The sequence below is a fragment of the Nicotiana tabacum genome, chromosome 2, assembly GCF_000715075.1.
Source record: "Nicotiana tabacum cultivar K326 chromosome 2, ASM71507v2, whole genome shotgun sequence".
Classification (NCBI taxonomy): Eukaryota; Viridiplantae; Streptophyta; class Magnoliopsida; order Solanales; family Solanaceae; genus Nicotiana; species Nicotiana tabacum.
In genome coordinates, this window is record NC_134081.1 from 91,857,590 (window position 1) to 91,877,238 (window position 19,649).

The 19,649-nt window shown below is 41.6% G+C and overlaps 1 protein-coding gene across 6 annotated transcripts; it reads left to right on the forward strand.

The window, feature by feature from the left end:
• Positions 1-370: 370 nt before the first annotated feature.
• On the forward strand, positions 371-18,795 carry LOC107764390 (large ribosomal subunit protein eL20z). 6 transcript variants are annotated; one of them, XM_075236080.1, is made up of 5 exons: positions 516-831; positions 1,568-1,643; positions 17,788-17,905; positions 17,995-18,048; positions 18,516-18,795. In XM_075236080.1, the coding sequence occupies exons 1-5, from the start codon at positions 606-608 to the stop codon at positions 18,561-18,563; spliced, it is 522 nt and encodes a 173-aa protein (XP_075092181.1). In that variant the 5' UTR covers positions 516-605; the 3' UTR covers positions 18,564-18,795. The 6 variants fall into 6 exon arrangements, with proteins under 6 accessions (XP_075092177.1, XP_075092181.1, XP_075092183.1 ...); XM_075236082.1 differs by lacking the exon at positions 18,516-18,795 and adding an exon at positions 18,180-18,502; XM_075236076.1 differs by lacking the exons at positions 17,788-17,905; positions 17,995-18,048; positions 18,516-18,795 and adding exons at positions 371-509; positions 2,807-4,067 and having other exon boundaries at positions 599-831.
• Positions 18,796-19,649: the final 854 nt, after the last annotated feature.

Sequence of the window (19,649 nt, forward strand, 5' to 3'; positions counted from 1 at the left end):
TGAAGTCCTAAAGTTTAACAACAGAAGTTGCAAATACAAGTTAATGATATTATGTCCTTAATATTTACATTGCACACATGAAGTTAATGACACCATGTCCTTAACATTTACACTGCATATATGAAGTTAAGGACATGATATCCTAAAGTTTAGCAGCACAAGGTGCAAATACATGACACTTTGTCCTAAATATTTACACAACATTCATGAAGTTAAGGACACCATGTCCTTAATATTTACACAACACCTATGTCTAGCACAGGGGTATTTTTGTCCGGCGGGTAAAAATTTATTAAGCACTGGCTAAAGAGTAAATACATTTAAAACAGTGGTTAAAAAGTAAAAACATCTCTAATGAGTGGCTATTTATGCACTTCTCAACATGTCCGAGACTATATCACATGAAACAAGATAGTTATGTGGGGGACAAAAACACCACGCGGGAGCTGATAATTAGTCAAACAAGATGATAACCAGGAGCCAATGAGTAAATAGTACTTACTCCACAAGTAAGCAAACAATAAACACAGTCAATAGTTCTTCTTTCTTCTCTAACAAAGATTTCAACTTAGTACTTAATTTTGTTGAAAACTCCAAGATCAATCATGAGTGAAGAAGGCAAGGATAGTCATCATCATCACCATGGCCATCACCACCACCATCATCACCATGAGGACGACCAACCACCACCACCACCACCACCACCAGCTGAATATGGTACTTTTCAAGCACCTCCTCAACCGGTAGTCGGTTTCCCGCAGCCAGTACCTCCACCTGGGGCATTTGAACCTTCCCCTGAATACTATGCTCGTGCCTATCAGGTTGTTCCAGGTACCCTTTTGCTCCTCTTAATTCAACATCAATATCTGCACCGGTTAATTTCTTGAAATACTTCAACTTTATTTGGTTTTTGGGTGAAAAGTTTGTGTCTTTTGCAACATTCACTTGAACTCTGTTAAAGTAAATAAGTCTAAAAGAGCTATCTGGTTTTAGATTTAGTTGGAAAAGTTGGATTACTTACTTGTTCTATGACTTCAAATTTCAGAATTCTGTTGGATAATATTGGTGACACTCTGTGCACTGCTTCACATTTGTGGATTCTTTGCTTACTTTCTCTCTCTTTCTTCTATAGTTAATAAATACAAAGGCGGACCCGTGATTTAAACTTGATAAGATTAACCTTTACATCTTCACCATGAACACAATGCACTTTTTCAACTATGATGGTTGATATTTTAATATTTCTTGAAATATTAGTTATTTTTCACATGTACATTTATGCTCCGTGTAATAGGTGTTGGTTGAGTTCAAGCCGTTGATTGTACATTACATCCGTCGCTGAGTAAATACAATTGCCCCCCTACGTTACAGTTTATTTTATCATTTTTGTCACTAAAAATGTTTATGATGAACTAAGTGTAACTTGTAAAGAGGTTTAGTTTTCAGGATTGTAATTGTTCTTTGGACATTTACTGAGTTCTGGCATTTGGGTCATAAACTGTTGTTTGTTAAGTATGAAAGAACTGTTGGCACTTTAATTTTGTTGCCTCATTTCCTTGTATATTAGGCTATGTGGTTGATGAGAGGGGACCTGTGAGAGAGCCTCGCCTTCCTTGCTGTGGTATTGGTCTTGGCTGGTTCTTGTAAGTTCCCTGCTTCCTTTATCCTCAAAGACATAATAACAGCGCATTCCAAGTCCAATGTCCATTTTTGGTAACACTAGTTGTTAGTCTTGCTCAATTGGGAGGTTGAGGCCATGTCATGGTCTTTCTTACATGTTTCTCGGATCCTATAGTTCTGTCATCTTTCTGGCACAAGACGGATATAGCATGTTGTGCTTCTCATCAGGTAGATATGTGGTGCCACTTTAGTTAGAGGAGTCTATCAAGTAGATAACTGCTCAAAAGTCAAAAAATAGGAGAAAAGAAAGGAACATTCTGTTTGCTCTTTGAGAGATGGAATGCTGGAAAATTTTCTTCTTGATCTTTCATATTCCCCTCCTGAATAGTAACATGATTTCGGGGAGCATTAGTTCCAGTTTGAATTTCATCACAAACTGTATGTGGCTTGAAATTATCTAGTGGTAGAAGGCTTCTATGGGGCTTGACATGCTCCTTTGCATATGAGTTTCTTCTTTCTTCTATTTTCTCTAATGCCTCACTAATCAGTAATGACGTAAACTTGAAGTTCTTTGAATTAAGCCACCTTTGTGTGGGACCCATTCAAATAAAAATAAATAAAAGAAAAAGCAAAACAAAAGCTGGAAACAAGTTGTAATGCAACAAGTTGAAATGGACGGTAATAAGATGGCAATTTGCAACTAATGAATTTGATTGGCTGAATTGGACAACTCCTTTCCTTATAAATAGAGCCATTCAGTTTAAGTTTAAACACACCAAATCGAGAGAAGCAACAGAGAATTAGAGAGAGTAATTCACAGATAGTAGTCTGTGAGATAAATAGTGAGTGAGAGTAATATCGTAGTGAACTGCTTAAAATAAAGAGTGTTATTTCTTTTGAAGTTGTAGTAGTCTCTTGACACTATCAAGTTGTAATATTATAGTGATATTATATTGCTCTGCTCGGGTATTGTATTTTACCCCGTTAAAAGAGTTGGTCTCGTTGTTACTCTCTTGTGTTATTGTTATTTGCCGTGGATACTATTCTTGGGTGGGATATTATTTCCCAACAATGTGGTATCAGAGCCATGGCGAATAATGACCTGCTGTCTTTTCAGTACCCCCATCTCATAAAAGATAATTATGAGAAATTGTGTCTACGTATGAAAGTCATTCTTGATTCCCAGGATGTGGGGGAAATTGGAGACAAAGAGTATGCAATACCCGCTAATGAGGAAGCTCTGCCTCAAAATAAAAAAGATGTCTTGCCAAAGACAAGAAAGAAGGATCAACAAACTCTCACGCTCATTCACCAATGTTTGGATGACGCCATGTTTGAGAAGGTGGCAGATGCTACTACCTCAAAGGAAGCTTGGGAGATTTTACGAAATTCTCTCCAAGGAGTTGACAAGGTAAAAAAGGTAAAACATCAAACTCTAAAGGCTAAATTTGAAGTTTTAAAAATGAAAGAATCCAAATGCATTTCAGATTATTGTTCAAAAGTTAAGGCTGTTGTGAATCAATTAAGAAGATACGGGGAGGACATAAAAGATGTTCGTGTGGTAGAAAAAATCCTTCGCTCTTTAACACCTAAATTCGATTTTGTGGTGTGTACTATTGAGGAGTCTAAAGATTTATAATCTATGATGATGGAGCAATTGGAGGGTTCTTTACATGCCCATGAAGAAAAGAACAAGAGAGACAAAAAGTGTCACTGGAGCAACTTCTTAAAACTCAGGCATCCTTTAAGAATTATGGAGGTGAAAAAAGCTATCGAGGGAATGGACGAGTACGAGGCCGTGGCAGTCATGGGAGAGGAAGAAGTAATGGTAACAACTTCAACAATGAAGTTAAAATTCACCAAACATTCAGAGGTCGTGGTCGTGGTCGTGGACAAAGAGGAGGGAGAGGACGTGGCTACTATCAAGTATCAACTATCAAGTAGGGGTGGGCATAAAATCCGAAAAACCGAATTTGTTTGGTATTTCGGTATCGGTTTTTTCGGTATTCTTCGGTATAGATTTTCGGTATTTCGGTACGGTACTCGGTATTGAGTTTTTGATATTTTGGTATACCGAAATATTTTAAGTCCAAGCCCACCTCTATTTCTATTTTCAGCCCAATAAGCCTAACCCAACACCCCAAGTCCCCTAATTTCCTAATTCCTTAGGCCTTAATTAGTCCCTTAGGGCTTAGAGACTTAAAGTTATATGGCACTAACTTAGACTCTTCTTCATCCGTGCGGAGATGCCGCTTAATATTCTTCTTCAATTGCTTGGTTCCACATATTTCACACACAATACTGATATGTGAAATGCTTCATACAGTCAGCTAGCTTAGCACAACGTGTCCACTGTCCACTCTCCATTTATATCATCTATTCACGTTTGTTAATGATTTCCTTTTAAAAGACACGACTCCGTTAATGTATCGAACCAAAATAAGAAATACCGAACTACTTTGATACGGTATTTGGTATACATAATTGATAGACCGTATACCGAAATACCGAACCGAAGTTCTTAAATACCGAACTGAAGTACCGAATGCCCACCCCTACTATTAAGAAAATAATAGACAAAGATATGACAAATCAAAAATTGAGTGTTATAATTGTCATAAATTTGGACATTACTCTTGGAATTTCGTAGTAATGTTGAAGAGAAAGCTAACCTTGTTGACGACAAGAAAGAAGAAGATGAGTCAACATTGTTGCTGTCACTCAAGGAAGAAGACGTGGATGATTGTAGCTCGTGGTATTTGGACAATGGAGCAAGCAATCATATGTGTGGATCCAAAGACATGTTGGTGGAGATAAATAAAACGGTGAGAGGTAATGTGTTCTTCGAAAATACCTCAAAGATTCAAATCGAAGGGATATGTATGATTCTGATCTCCTGTAAAAATGGTGGCCATAAGTTAATTCAAGGTGTTTATTATGTGCCAAAATTAAATAGTAATATTCTAGTTTGGGCCAACTTCTTGAAAAGGGATATGATATCCACATGAAAAATATGCATTTTTGGCTTAAAGATTCAAGTGGAATTCTAATTGCTAAAGTGCATACGGCAAAGAATAGATTATTTTCTCTGAATCTTAAGACAATTGATGCAAAGTGTTTGAAGGCTAATGTGTAAGATAAATCATGGCTTTGGCACATGCGATTTGGGCACTTAAATTTTGAAGCGCTCAAATTAATGGGAGAAAGAACATGGTGCATGGGATACCATCAATCAACCATCCAAATCAATTGTCTGAAGCTTGTCTTCTTGGAAAACATGCAAGGAGGAGTTTTCCAAAGGAGACCATGTCAAGATCACCCAAGTCGCTCCAGCTTGTTCACACTGATGTGTGTGGACCAATCAATCCACCTACCTTTGGTAAAAGTAAATACTTTCTGCTCTTCATTGATGACTTTAGTAAAAAGACTTTAGATTATTTCTTGAACCAAAAATCTGAAACTTTTGCTGTTTTTAAAATTTTCAAAGTACTTGTGGAAAAAGAAAGTGGTTATGAAATAAAAGCTTTAAGGTCTGATAGAGGAGACGAATTCACTTCAAAAGAATTTAATGACTTTTGTCAGTCTTATGGAATTCGTCGTCCTTTAACGGTACCTTATTCACCCCAACAGAATGGAGTTGCGGAGAGAAAGAATCGAACGATTTTTAATATGGCTAGATGTATGTTGAAAGCTAAAAGTATGCCCAAGGAATTTTTGGCCGAAGCTGTTTCTTGTGCAATTTATTTGAACAACAGGTCTCCAACAAGTAATGTTAGAGATCAAACCCCTCAAGAAGCATGGAGTGGAAGAAAACCAAGTGTCAGGCACTTGAGAATCTTTGGGAGCATAGCCTATGCTCATGTGCCACAGCAAGGGAGAGCGAAGCTTGACGATCGAAGTGTCAAGCATGTGTTTGTTGGCTATGATACGAGTTCAAAAGGCTACAAGTTATATAACCCAAGCAGCGGCAAGGTGGTGGTGAGTCGTGATGTTGAATTTGATGAAGAATTGGCTTCAGGAAGAAACTTCATTTTTTTTTTGATAAGATAAATTGTATTAATCAAAATGGAGAAAAAACTCCCGTATACAAGAAGTATACCAAAATGGTTAGGTCTTCGCTTTCTCTCTCTCGAAGATGCTCTCATCTCTCTCTAAAATATCATATGAAACCTTTCAAATGACCCCTAATAGTGTTTTATAAGAATAAGGTTGAGTTTATAAAACCAGAAAAATGATGCTCCGAAACACACTGTGCGGTTGCATATGCGACCGCATAATGGGTCGCAAAAAGGCTCTCCGGAACTTGGCATCACTGCTTCAGTCTGCGGTCATTATGCGGCCCGCATACCTGTTCTGCGGTCGCATAATGCACCGCAAAGCTGGTATGCAGTCGCATAATGTGCCGCAAACCTGATCTCCAAACTTGCCCCACTTCTGATTCACTCTGCGGCCATTATGCGGTCCGCATAGTGGGCCGCAGAAATGATCTTTTTCCGGCAAAATTTTTCCTTTACTTCCCAATGCATTGTTCAACCCAAAAAGTCCGAGCCGCAAAAAATTTCTACAACCTTGTACTAATTGATCTACCTCGGCACCACAAAACCTTAATTTCCTTAGCAAAAATTCTCCGGGGTCATTACACGTAAGTCAACATCCAGTCAACATTTTCAACTCAAGTTCTAAACCTTGGAACTAAGTGTTCCAAATCATTCCAAAACCTCACCGGACCCGAACTAATCACCCCGGCAAGTTACATAACAACTGTAAAGCATAAATTGAGCAGTAAATGGGAGAACGGGGTTGTAACTCTCTACAAAAGACACCCAATCTTTTACACAAGTAGGGGCTATATGAGTGCACCAAAAAGCGATCAAAGATAAAAGACTATTCTTAAGATGTGAAAAAGGAGACTCAATCCCCTCAAAAGCTCTCCTATTTCTCTCCCCTAAACTATCCACATGAGAGCTAACAGGGCGAACTTCCACGCCTTTTGCTTGCTTCTTCTACGGAAACCGGCCCAGCTATATAACATTTCCTTTACAGTGCTTGGCATCACCCATTGAATATCAAAAAGATTCAGGATTGCCCTCCACAAACCCGAGGACACAGGGCAATGCAACAAAAGATGATCAACTTTTTTCCCTGAGCTTTTACACATGTAGGACCGACTAACAAGTGTAATTCCTCTCTTTCGCAGATTTTCAGCAGTCAAGATCACTCCCCTTGCCGCTAGCCATGCAAAAAAGCACACCTTCGTGGGCGCATTAGGGATCCAGATCGAGGAGTATGGAAAAGTAGCCTCCTCTCTCACCAGCATACTCTGGTAAAAGGACTTTACGGTGAACAAACCATCGCCACGCAACCCCCATCTCCAAGAATCACAAGATGGCTGGGGCCTGTCTTGCCCATATAGCAGTGCCAACAAATCTTGGAGCTCCGCAATCTCCCAATCTTGCATGTTTCTTCTAAATGAGAGGTCCCATACTACCCCCTTCACGCTCCTTGCGAATCTGTTGGACCATCAATTCCTTCTGGTTTGAAACTCTGAAGACGTGGGGGAAAGAGACCCTCAGAGTATCCTCTCCACACCACCTGTGATTCCAAAAGCTGATTATCCTTCCATCTCCCATCCTGTAAGTGATGTTGCCATTGAAGGCTTCCCAATTCTTCATGATGCTCCTCCACATGCCACACCCGAAAGGTGTTGTGATTGCCTTGGTCCTCCAACCCCCTCCCGTGGAATCGTACTTTTCTACTATGACCTCACTCCATAGAGCATGCTCTTCTACCCCAAATCTCCACAGCTACTTCCCCAACAAAGCTCTGTTGAATACCCTAAAATCTTTTACTCCAAGTCCACCCCACTTCTTTGGGGAGGTGACTGTCTGCCAATTCACTAGATGAAACTTTCTAGTTCCATTCGTTGCATCCCAAAGAAAATTCCTTTGAAGCCGCTCCAGTTTATCTGTGATGCTCACAGGAGCTTGCAACAGGGACAAGTAATAGGTGGGCATACTCGATAAAGTGCTTTTAATAAGCACTTCCTTACCGTCTTTTGACAAGTACCGTTTCTGCCAGCCTGCTAATCTTTTTTCAGCCCTTTCGATCACTGGATTCCAAACCGTAGTATCCTTATGCGAAGCGCCCAATGGGAGACCCAGGTAAGTAGTGGGAAGAAAGCCCACCTTACATCTGTGAACATGAGACAAAGCATCAATGTTAGCAACCTTACTCACCAGGAAAATCTCACACTTGTCGAAGTTGATTTTGAGCCCTGATACTATCTGAAACCACTGCAGAACCTGCTTCAGGTAGGTTAACTGATCCATATCGGCATCACAGAAAACCGAGGTGTCTTCCGCAAAAAGCAAATGAGAGACTCTTCGGGCACTGAGCACCCCGATCGAAGCTGAGAATCCTCTCAAGAAGCCTCCGCCCGCCGCACGATCCATCATTTTACTCAGAGCATCCATCACTAGAATGAATAGCATGGGGGATAGGGGGTCATCTTGCCTGAGACCCCTGGAGCTGCCAAAGAAACCACACGGGCTACCATTAACCAGGACAGAGAATCTGACTGAGGAAATGCAGAATTTGATCCATCCCCTCCATCTTACCCCAAACCCCGTTCGCATCATAATGAAATCCAGCAACTCCCAATTGACATAGTCGAAAGTCTTCTCAAGGTCCAACTTGCACAGTAAGCCGGGTTTTCTATTTTTCCTTTTGGAGTCTACAAGTTCATTTGCCACCAAAGCAGCGTCCAGGATCTGCCTAACTTCCACAAACACATTCTGGGAGGACGAAACAGACACGTCAAGAACCTTCTTGAGTTTGTTGGAGAACACTTTAGAAATAATCTTGCAAATGCTCCCCACGAGACTAATAGGCATGTAGTCTCTAATACAAGATGCACCTTCTTTTTTAGGCACAATAGTAATAAAAGAAGCATTGATACTTCTCTCGAAACACCATTCACGTGGAAGTATTCAATGGCTTCCATCAACTCCCCCTTAATGGTGTCCCAACAGAGCTGGAAGAAGGTAAAGGAGAAACCATCAGGCCCGGGGACCTTATCACCAACACAACTCGACACAGGCTCGTGCACCTCCTCCTCCTCGAAAGCCCTTTCTAGCCACTCACTGTCTCCCTCCCCTATGTGGTTGAACTCTATTCCCCCAAAAGTAGGCCTCCAACTAACTTCCTTTTTGTATAAGTTCTCATAAAACCCTACTATCGCCCCTTTTTACCTCCTCTTCTCCCTCAATCCTCACCCCATCCACAACTAAGGACTCTATGAAGTTTCTCTTTCGATTTGCGACCGCAACCCTGTGGAAAAACTTGGTATTCTAATCCATCTCCTTTAACCAGAGCGTCCTCGATTTTTGCCGCCAACTAGTCTCCTGAGCTATTGCTAACTCGACTATTTCCCTCTTAACCTCTCCCAATCTCGCTTTCTCAGATACATCTAGCTCACTCGCCCCTTCCCCTTTATCTAATTCCCCCAATTCATGCATAAGCTCCCTCATTTTAACCTCCACCCTCCCAAAAACTTCCTTATTCCACCTAATAATATCTCCCTTGAGCAATTTAAGTTTCTTCGAAAGGCGGAATGAAGGTGATCCTGATACCTCGTAGCTTGTCCACCACTCTTTCACTTTGTCACCAAATCTTGGCACTTTCAACTACATGTTCTCGAATTGGAAAGGAGCACGCACCCCCTCCCTCTGCATCTATCTAGTTAGATAGGCAAATGATCCGAAATCAGCCTAGGCAAAGGAATCTGCAGAACATTCGGCACCAGCTCATCCTACCAGCCCAGCACATTCGACACCTTCTTTATCTCCTTTACCTCCAAGCTTCTATCATCCCACATAAGAAGAATACCCCCGGCACTTCCCGCTGCTGGGACCTAGTCATATTTCACCCAACTACCTCCCCAGACACTACTCACAATCGCATCCACAAAACTTCCATTTCGGTCTCCTGAAAACAAACTAGGTTGGCACCCCACTCTCTAACTCCCACTTTGATGATGACCCTTTTGTTTTGTTCATTCATCCCCTCACATTCCATGAAAGAATCTTAACTTCCATAAGTAACAATAACCCCCTTTCCCCACCCCCTAGCCGAGCTCCCTTCCTCCATGTCACACACTTGGCCCCTTCTCTGGTACACCACTACATCCCCTAAATTATTTTGCTTAACACCTTGACCCAACTCCCTCCCTGCACCATCATAAAAAGACTGTTGCTCAATCTCCCTCAACAGTTCTAGCACCCTATCTTCCTTCCCTTCAAAATAAACACCTAAGAACTTCCCAAAGTTTAATAGTTTATCCTCTATCCAGAAGGACATATTCCCTCCTCCAATCCGTGACGAAATTGGACAGGCATCTTCTGTATGTACTCTTTCCTTGCTCCTACTGGAGGAATACAAGACCATAGCATTGCTAGCAATAGGAACTTTAGCTGCCGGAAGGATCTCACCATTTCCTTGAGAGGCACCAACCTCTGAAATTAACACCCCACTGCTATAGGAATGACCATAAACGCCAGCAGGGTAGCGGGAAGGAAGAAAGCATGGAACCCTTTGCGGCATATTAATTGGAATTACTGGTCCGATACTAACATCAATTGGGACATGCACAACAATCTCCCCAGAAGAAGAAGGAGCTTGAAGTGTAACCTCAGCACAACTAAGCACAGGAGAATATGAGGGGGCGATGGAGTTGGGTCCATCAGAGGCGGGAAGTCGTGGAATAACACCACCAGCTTTAGCCGGTGCTGCCCTTGAAGCAGCGGCCATCGAAGAGGGGCGCAAGTCACTAGAGCTCGGTGAAGAAATACCACCGTGTGAAGCAGCATTGGCAGAAGAAGAAGGAGCGACTGTTCCCATATGCTTAGGAGTCTTATCATATGCAACTTGAAATAATCTGGGCCCCTTAGGATCAATTCTAATTGAATTGGGAAAAGTTGCTGGGTCCATGTGTGGAGGCCCAGGCCTATACTTGCTGAAAACTTGTCCGACCCTATGATAATTAAAAGAGGACCGGCCCATTCTGCCTTTCCAGCCCGCATCACTAACCCAGGGGCATTCACGTCTTTTCCTCCTCGATAAAATTGTTTTCTTCTCCCAAATTCAAATCCCCCGTCTCTTCTCGATCTAATGTCTGATTTCGGCTTAGTCCACTGATTCGGCGAGCCCTCTCCTCCCTTCAGAGACTGATTTCCCCTCCCCTCCCTTTTATTTGACCTTCCATTTTCTCCTGCCACTACCACAGACATAAAGATAGAGCGAAATTCAGGGTTCAACCAAAAATGTCAAACTCTCAGTATGCTTACTTGAATGTTGATGCTGAATTTGGCCATCACGGCGAAAACAACAATATAGTGCCTAGCAACGAGGTGCCCCCTTACTAATCTCAACAGAGTCCCAGTTGCAGACCCAGTCGACGCCAACTCACATGTGGCCATCGATGCCAAGCTGCCGACCGACCCTGAGAAAAATGTTCGTGGAGGAGCCCGTCCAGCGACTCAGGTTATTCCTGAAGGTGAAGGCGACATGATCAATCTGCGGGCGATCTTCGAAATGTTACAGGCCTAATAGGCGGCGATAGCACAACTGCAGAATCAAAGTCGCGCCCCCAGCAGGGTTGAGTCTGAACCATCCCAGGAAAACACCGAAAAAAATGAGCAAGCCACAGAAAGGCCAGTTGAAGTTGACCCCGATACCAACCCTGAAATAATAAAAATACTTGAGGAACTGACAAAGCGGTTGGAATCGGGGGAGAAGAAAATTGAGGACAACGACAAAAAAGCGGAGACCTATAATTTTAGAGTTGATCAAATCCCGGAGCGCCCCTGATATTGAAAGGTTTGGACTCCAATTAATTTGTCCAAAAGTCTTTCCCTACGAGCGCGGCACCGAAGACAATCCCGAAGAAGTTCTGTATGCCCGAATTCTGAATTATAATGGAATCACGGATCCAAATGAGCATATGACCTCCTACATGTGTTCCATCAAGGGAAATGACTTAGAAGATAAATAAATCGAGTCGGTTTTACTGAAAACGTTCGGAGAAACCGTATCAAAAGAAGCAATGATATTGTATCACAAATTACCCCCGAATTCTATCGATTCTTTTTCTATGCTTGCAGATGCCTTTGTAAAAGCGTTTGCTAGGGTGATCAAGGTCGAGACCATAAAATCAGATCTTTTCATGGTAAAACAAAGAGACAACGAGATGCTCAGGGAGTTCGTATCGAGGTTTCAAATGGAACAGATGGACTTGCCTCCGGTTGCCGATAATTGGGCCGTTCAGGAACTCACTCATAGACTTAACCCCCAAAGCTCCTTGGCTCCGCAGTAGCTGAAATAAAATTTGATAGAGTATCCGGCGATAACTTGGGTCGACGTCCATAACAAGCACTAGTAAAAAATTAGAGTCAAGGACGATTAACTCGGGGGCCCCTCCGGGTCCGTTTATCCTATCAGCGCTAATGACAGGTCTAAGAGAGTCGTCGACCATGAACCAAGACCGAACAGAGACCGGTATCAACCGTATAACAGAGATCGAAGGAGTAACGGATTTGGATGTAACCCTACAAAAAATGAGAAGAGGAGCAATCGAGGCCACAATAGCCGGGGACTCATGAGTAAAAACGGTTTTGATAGGCCACTCGGGGTCAGGAAGGCACCGATATTATCGGAATATAACTTCAATGTCGATGCTGTTAGCATCGTATCTTCCATCGGACGTATCAAGGATACCAAGTGGCCTCGACCATTACAGTCCGACCCTACCCAGAGAGACCCTAACCTGGTGTGTAAGTATCATGGCACTCATGACCACAAGACCGAGGATTGCCGAATATTAAGAGAAGAATTGGCCTGGTTATTCAATAACGGGCATCTCCGGGAATTTCTTAGTGATCGAGCCAAAAATCACTTCCAGAACAGGACTCCAACAAACATACCGAACAAGAAGAACCTTAACACGTCATCAACATGATCATTGGATGATTCGATGTTCCCCAAGGACCAATGCTAAAGCGCACTAAGGTGTCCATCACAAGGAAAAAACGAGCCCGAGATTATATCCCGGAGGGAACCATTTCGTTCAATGATGAGGACGCCGAAGGCATCGTACAACAGCATAATGATTCCCTGGTAATATCTGTACTTATAAATAAATCTCGAGTTAAGCGCATGGTTGATTGATCCAGGTAGCTCGACCAACATCATTAGATCAAGGGTCGTAGAGCAGTTGGGTCTACAAGACCAAATAGTGCCAGCAGCTCGGGTTTTAAACGGATTCAACATGGCATGCGAAACTACCACAAGAGAAATAACCTTGCCAGTAAATAACGCTGGGACAATTCAGGATACCAAATTCTACGTGATCGAGGGGTACATGAGGTATAACGCCTTATTCAAAAGGCCTTGGGTTCACAACATAAAGGCAGTATCCTTGACACTACACCAGGCACTAAATTTCCCCATACCGGGAGGAATCAAGACGGTTTACGGAGAGCAGCCGACTATAAAAGAAATGTCCGTAGTCGATGAGGTGATCCCGACGTCCGCACTCTCGACATCAAATAACACGGAGCCGGTTAGGAAGGAAGAAACTAAATAGCAATCACCGATACCGACTCTGACTGAACCGGAGAAGCAAGGAGCAGGCGAGGATGATGATTACTGTCATGACCCAAAATTCCACTAGTCGTGATGGCACCTAACCCAACCCGTTAGATAAGCCAATTTCCATCTATCCAATTCCAATAAAATTAATTAAAAAAATATATCTAAAACCAATACATCTTCCCAAGAATTGGTAGTATAAATCATGAGCTTCTAAGAATAGAGTGTACAAAGCGGAAATGAAATAATTACATAGTTTGTTTGAATAATACATAAACAGAGCTTTTATAAATCTAAGGCTATCTCGATGGTTGCGGGATCTCCATAGCATTGCTAGCAATAGGAACTTTAGCTGCCGGAAGGATCTCACCATTTCCTTGAGAGGCACCAACCTCTGAAATTAACACCCCACTGCTATAGGAATGACCAGAAACGCCAGCAGGGTAGCGGGAAGGAAGAAAGCATGGAACCCTTTGCGGCATATTAATTGGAATTACTGGTCCGATACTAACATCAATTGGGACATGCACAACAATCTCCCCAGAAGAAGAAGGAGCTTGAAGTGTAACCTCAGCACAACTAAGCACAGGAGAATATGAGGGGGCGATGGAGTTGGGTCCATCAGAGGCGGGAGGTCGTGGAATAACACCACCAGCTTTAGCCGGTGCTGCCCTTGAAGCAGCGACCATCGAAGAGGGGCGCAAGTCACTAGAGCTCGGTGAAGAAATACCACCGTGTGAAGCAGCATTGGCAGAAGAAGAAGGAGCGACTGTTCCCATATGCTTAGGAGTCTTATCATATGCAACTTGAAATAATCTGGGCCCCTTAGGATCAATTCTAATTGAATTGGGAAAAGTTGCTGGGTCCATGTGTGGAGGCCCAGGCCTATACTTGCTGAAAACTTGCCCGACCCTATGATAATTAAAAGAGGACCAGCCCATTCTGCCTTTCCAGCCCGCATCACTAACCCAGGGGCATTCACGTCTTTTCCTCCTCGATAAAATTGTTTTCTTCTCCCAAATTCAAATCCCCCGTCTCTTCTCGATCTAACGTCTGATTTCGGCTTAGTCCACTGATTCGGTGAGCCCTCTCCTCCCTTCAGAGACTGATTTCCCCTCCCCTCCCTTTTATTTGACCTTCCATTTTCTCCTGCCACTACCACAGACATAAAGATAAAGCGAAATTCAGGGTTCAACCAAACCCTATAACTCAAGTAGCCATCCTCCACCACAGTGGAGACAGGGATTCTGCCCCTTTTCCTCACCACAATCCTCACTCGCGAGAGATCGTGTAGGCTGCAAGTGACATCAATAAACCCCCCACAGATTTTCCCAATCTTCTTGAATAGGTCAAGACACTAAAGATGCAGCGGGGGACCCACCATGTTGACCACCAATGTTTTGCCGGAGAAACGAGGGTCGAGACACCCATCACGCTTAACCCATCTGTCTAGGTTTAAGAAGTTCCCATCGAACCACCTGTTTCCTCTGACAAGAATTTCTGAAGCTTGAGACTCGTCGACAAATCGAAAGAGATATTGCGTGTCCCCCAGTTGCGATATTTTCAGCTCATCCTTGACGTTCCATACCTCTGCTGCCCAGTTCCTAACAGCTCTGGAGAACCAACCTATTTGGAGAAAGACCCAATCAAACAAGATTCCAAGAAACCCTTGCGCCTGAGAGTGTGCTCCTCAGACAGCGAGAAGTGCGGCTCTTGCCCTACGTCGTGCTTTCAAAGGCATCTTCCCCTAAGTTCTAGGTCTGACCAAGAGGCAGCTTTAATGAAAGACATGTTTTCCAGTTTTCTAGATTCTAGAGAGAAGTAGGAGCTTCTCTCTGTGGAATCCATCATATCTAAATTCGGCTGTCCCAAAAGCCTCGCGAAGAGGTTGACTGAAGAAGAAGAAGTGAGATCTGGTCGGGAAAAGCCTCACCCGTCGCCGGAAAATAGTTTCAGACATCGGATTTTGGAGATTCTTGGATGGGTAGGCTCAGAACAGCCTCGCGATGAGGCTGTCTGAAGAAGAAACAGTGAGATCTGGCCGGAAAAAGCCACATGCGTCGCCGGAAAAAGAAAAAGTCTTCGGATTTTGTTGAAACTGGGATGGGTAGGCTTGGAAAAGCCTTGCGAAGAGGCTGTCAGAAGAAGAAAAAGTGAGATCTGGCCGGAAAAAGCCGCACGCGTCGGCGCGTGGCTGAGATCTCGCTGGAGCTAGGCCGCGCGTGGGAGGTCGTACGTCGGAGAACTTTACTGGATTTTGGTTGCGGGAAGCTTGGCTCTTGGTGGGTTGTGATGCAATCCTAGGAAGCATGAAGGAGAAGTGTCTTTGGGAAAGTGCCTGAGAGCATTTTCTATTTCAGTTCAATACAAGTACCATATATATATTTTATATATGAAAGAAGGAAGATACGGACAAGATAGAGCTCAAGTGTCTCCCACTGTCTACTGCCTTTAGATTCATGGAAGAAATTTCATATGATTTTCTTCCATACTTTGTGATGAAGAAGAACTAGAGATGGAGGATGAAATTTTCATCTCTCACGAAAGCTATACGAAAGAGATATTGAAGAAGTTCAACATGATCGATTACAACCCCGTGAACGCACCGATGGAGAGTCGGGACAAAATTGTCCAAGTTTGATAAAGGAGAAAAAGTGGATCCCACGTTTTTCAAAAGTCTTGTGGGAAGTTTGAGGTACTTGACTTGTACCAGGCCAGATATATTCTTTGCAGTTGGAGTAGTAAGCCGCTTCATGAAAGCTCCTACCTCCACTCATTTGAAAGTTGCTAGAAGAATTCTTTGTTACCTCCACTCATGGAAGCTCCTCGCCGGAGTTGGGCCGCGCAAGCTAGCCCGAACACCACGGTTATCAAAAAAAAAAGAAGGTACGATTGACTTTGGGCTATTTTATTCTTCTTCTAGTGATTTCAACCTTATGGGATTTTGTGATAGTGATTATGCGGGAGATATTGATGATAGAAAAAGCACGACTGGTTTTGTGTTTTTCTTGGGTGATTCTATTATTTCTTGGAGTTCAAAGAAATAACCAATTGCTACTCTCTCGGCTTGTGAAGCAGAATATGTAGCAGCAACATCTTGTACCTGTCATGCTGTTTGGCTGAGAAGATTATTGAAGGAGCTCAATTTTCCACAAATTGAAACTACAGAGATTTATATTGACAACAAATCCGCACAAGCACTTGCGAAGAATCCGGTGTATCATGATCGAAGCAAACATATAGACACAAGGTATCACTTCATTAGAGAATACATTGCCAAGAAGGAAGTCGAGCTCAAATATGTGAAGTCTCATGATCAAATTGCAGATATCTTCACAAAGCCTCTCAAATTTGAAGATTTCCAGAGATTGAGATCCTGTCTTGGAATGGAGGAAAAAATCAAAATTAAGGGAGAGATTTGTGGGACCCATTCAAATAAAAATAAATAAAAGAAAAAGCAAAACAAAAGCTGGAAACAAGTTGCAATGCAACAAGTTGAAATGGACGGTAACAAGATGGCAATTTGCGAATTTGTAAATTGCAACCAATGAATTTGATTGGCTGAATTGGACGACTCCTTTCCTTATAAATAGAGCCATTCAGTTTCAATTTAAACACACCAAATCGAGAGAAGCAACAGAGAGTTAGAGAGAGTAATCCACAAATAGTAGTCTATGAGATAAATAGTGAGTGAGAGTAATATCGTAGTAAGGTGCTTAAAATAAATAGTGTTGTTTATTTTGAAGTTGTAGTAGTATCTTGGCACTACCAAGTTGTAATATTATAGTGGTATTATATTGCTTCGCTCAGGTATTGTGTTTTACCCCGTTAAAAGAGTTGATCTCGTTGTTACTCTCTTGTGTTATTGTTATTTGCATGGATATTATTTTCTCAACACTTTGTACCTGCTTCGCTCAGGTATTGTGTTTTACCCCGTTAAAAGAGTTGATCTCGTTGTTACTCTCTTGTGTTATTGTTATTTGCATGGATATTATTTTCTCAACACTTTGTACCCCACCAGCCATAAGAAAAAAGAACCTTGAAACTATGTTACTCGGACTCTTCAAAAATAATGTTGGGTGCGTGTCAGATCCTCCAAATTTAGTGCATTTTTGGAGAATCCGACAAGGGTGCGGCAGCACTTTTGAAGAGTCCGAGCAACATAGCCTTGAACTAAGATTGTGTTGGAAGCTGCTTATTCTCTGGGAAGGACCAAAAGAGATATTTTCTCAAGTATATTATTGCTGACACCTGTTAATATTAGAGATAAAGGTAGTGGGATCTGATATCATGGAATGAATGACTGAAAGGCTTCTATTGAACTTCTTGGTTGAAAGTGTAGTTTAGCAAACAGTATTCGATATGGAGGTTAGGGCAAAGGTCTGTCTTTCAGGTGTTACTTTTAGGAGTATTATTTTATGGTACCATGTAATGCTGCAGTTTGACCTTATACATTTTAAAGGATGTCTGGAATACAATGAAGTGAGATTTCTATTTTTGTTTGGGGTTTTATTTTTGAAGGTTCATTACTGGTTTCTTTCTTGTTGCCATCCCTTGGTATGTTGCTGCATTTATCCTGCTCTGCACCAGATCAGTTGATCATCGAGAGAAACCAGGATATGTTACATGCACCATTGCTGTAAGCGATCTGTTTCTTTTATTGTTATTTTTTTGGTGATACCTTCAACTTGTCTTTCATTTCTAACGAGTTTTCCTTCATGGTATCAGCAGGCCTATAAGGTCATGGTTTATAACATAACTTTGCAAGTTATTATAGAAACGGTCTGTGCACTAATTTTTCACTGTTATGGTTATCCTGATTAACTAACATTAGATTATGAAGAGAAAAACTATGATTCATAGGTTAGTAAATGTAGAGATATTATTTGAAAAGAATCTTCATTTTCTTGTAGAGTTCCATAGCAGGAGGGAAACAGGTTCAATTACAGTAGACATGATGTAGGTGCAGAATTTCAAGAATACTTTCAAAAGAAAGACCATTACACTCTTAGCAAGTCCAAGCTTAATGAAATATGATCACTGCATGAGAGTGAAAATAAGTGCGCATTAATTCAAGATTCATTTAAGAATTTTGTCAATGAAATGGCACACAACTGGTTAATCAGATCAGAAGTTCGTCTATTATGCTAAACTAGCTATTTGAGATGTAGAGTGATAGTAGTTGACAATATAATATGTTCTTCCTAGCTTAATTTAATATCTCCATCTGATACTGTTGCGTGTTGCAGGCTGTTCTTGCTACTATTGCCATCGTATTTGGTTTAACAAGGATATAATTGAAAACTGGTGATCAACTTGTGTGGAGTCATATGTGTGCTAGGTAGTTTGATTAATGTGCGTGTAATCAGAAGATGTCTGTAAAGAATTGCATGTTTTAGATATATGATGAAACCATCCAAAACTGCCATGTTTGTGTAAGACGATGTTGTAATTATGAGACTGACTGCTTTAAACATGGTGCAAGAGTATGCATTTGTGCTCGGGGAAATAAAGTAAAAGTTTGTTGTATGTTGAGCGAAGACACTAAAGTCTCTATTAATCTCTCTTGGCTGCAACTCTAGGAATGAAAACAACTTGTACCAATTGTTAGATTCTAAATTAAATTCTACTCGGATAAGATAAAAGTTATATATGGCCGTGTGCTTTGATCGTGTCAATGAAACACATGCAGTTGAATGTATATATCATGAACGTGACGTGCCCTAAGGCTAAAACAAAGGATTCTTGAGACTAACAGGAGCAGTGGCAGCAGTGAAATATGCTAATAAAAAAATACAACAAAAATAGCAAGGCGATCGAGTAAGAATAAGAGAGACTAGGTTATAGCAAGTAGCAACACAATGGGGTAATGATCACAATGAAAAGATTGTCCTCTCGGTAAGGAAGACTGAGAAAATGTGTTTCATTCAGTTTGAAAACAATGAAGTAAAATCATTCTAGAGAAATTAATTTAAATAGCCGCCCGCCCCAAAAAGAAAGCTGAAATATGTATATATTGTACACAATTAATGTATAACATATGTATATTGACTAGAAAATGTAATTATTTTTGATTGAGTGGCCAAATGTGCTAAAAGCCGTAAATTTTACCTCTGCAATAGATGTTTGAGTTTGGGTTGAGTACTACAAGATCTGATCAGTTCAGCTTGAGTCGTAAACTAGGCTTAAAGCAAGCTCGAATATCAAGCTTAACTGATAATTTATTGAACTTTGATTAGGCGCGATAAAACAAAGACGAACTCAATTTTAAGGACTATTATGGCTTAAAATTAAAAATAATAATTGTTTGAGAGATGATCAGGTAGGTGGATTCCAATTTTTGTTACCCCCTTCCTCATAAAGAGAAGAATAGTTGCAGTATA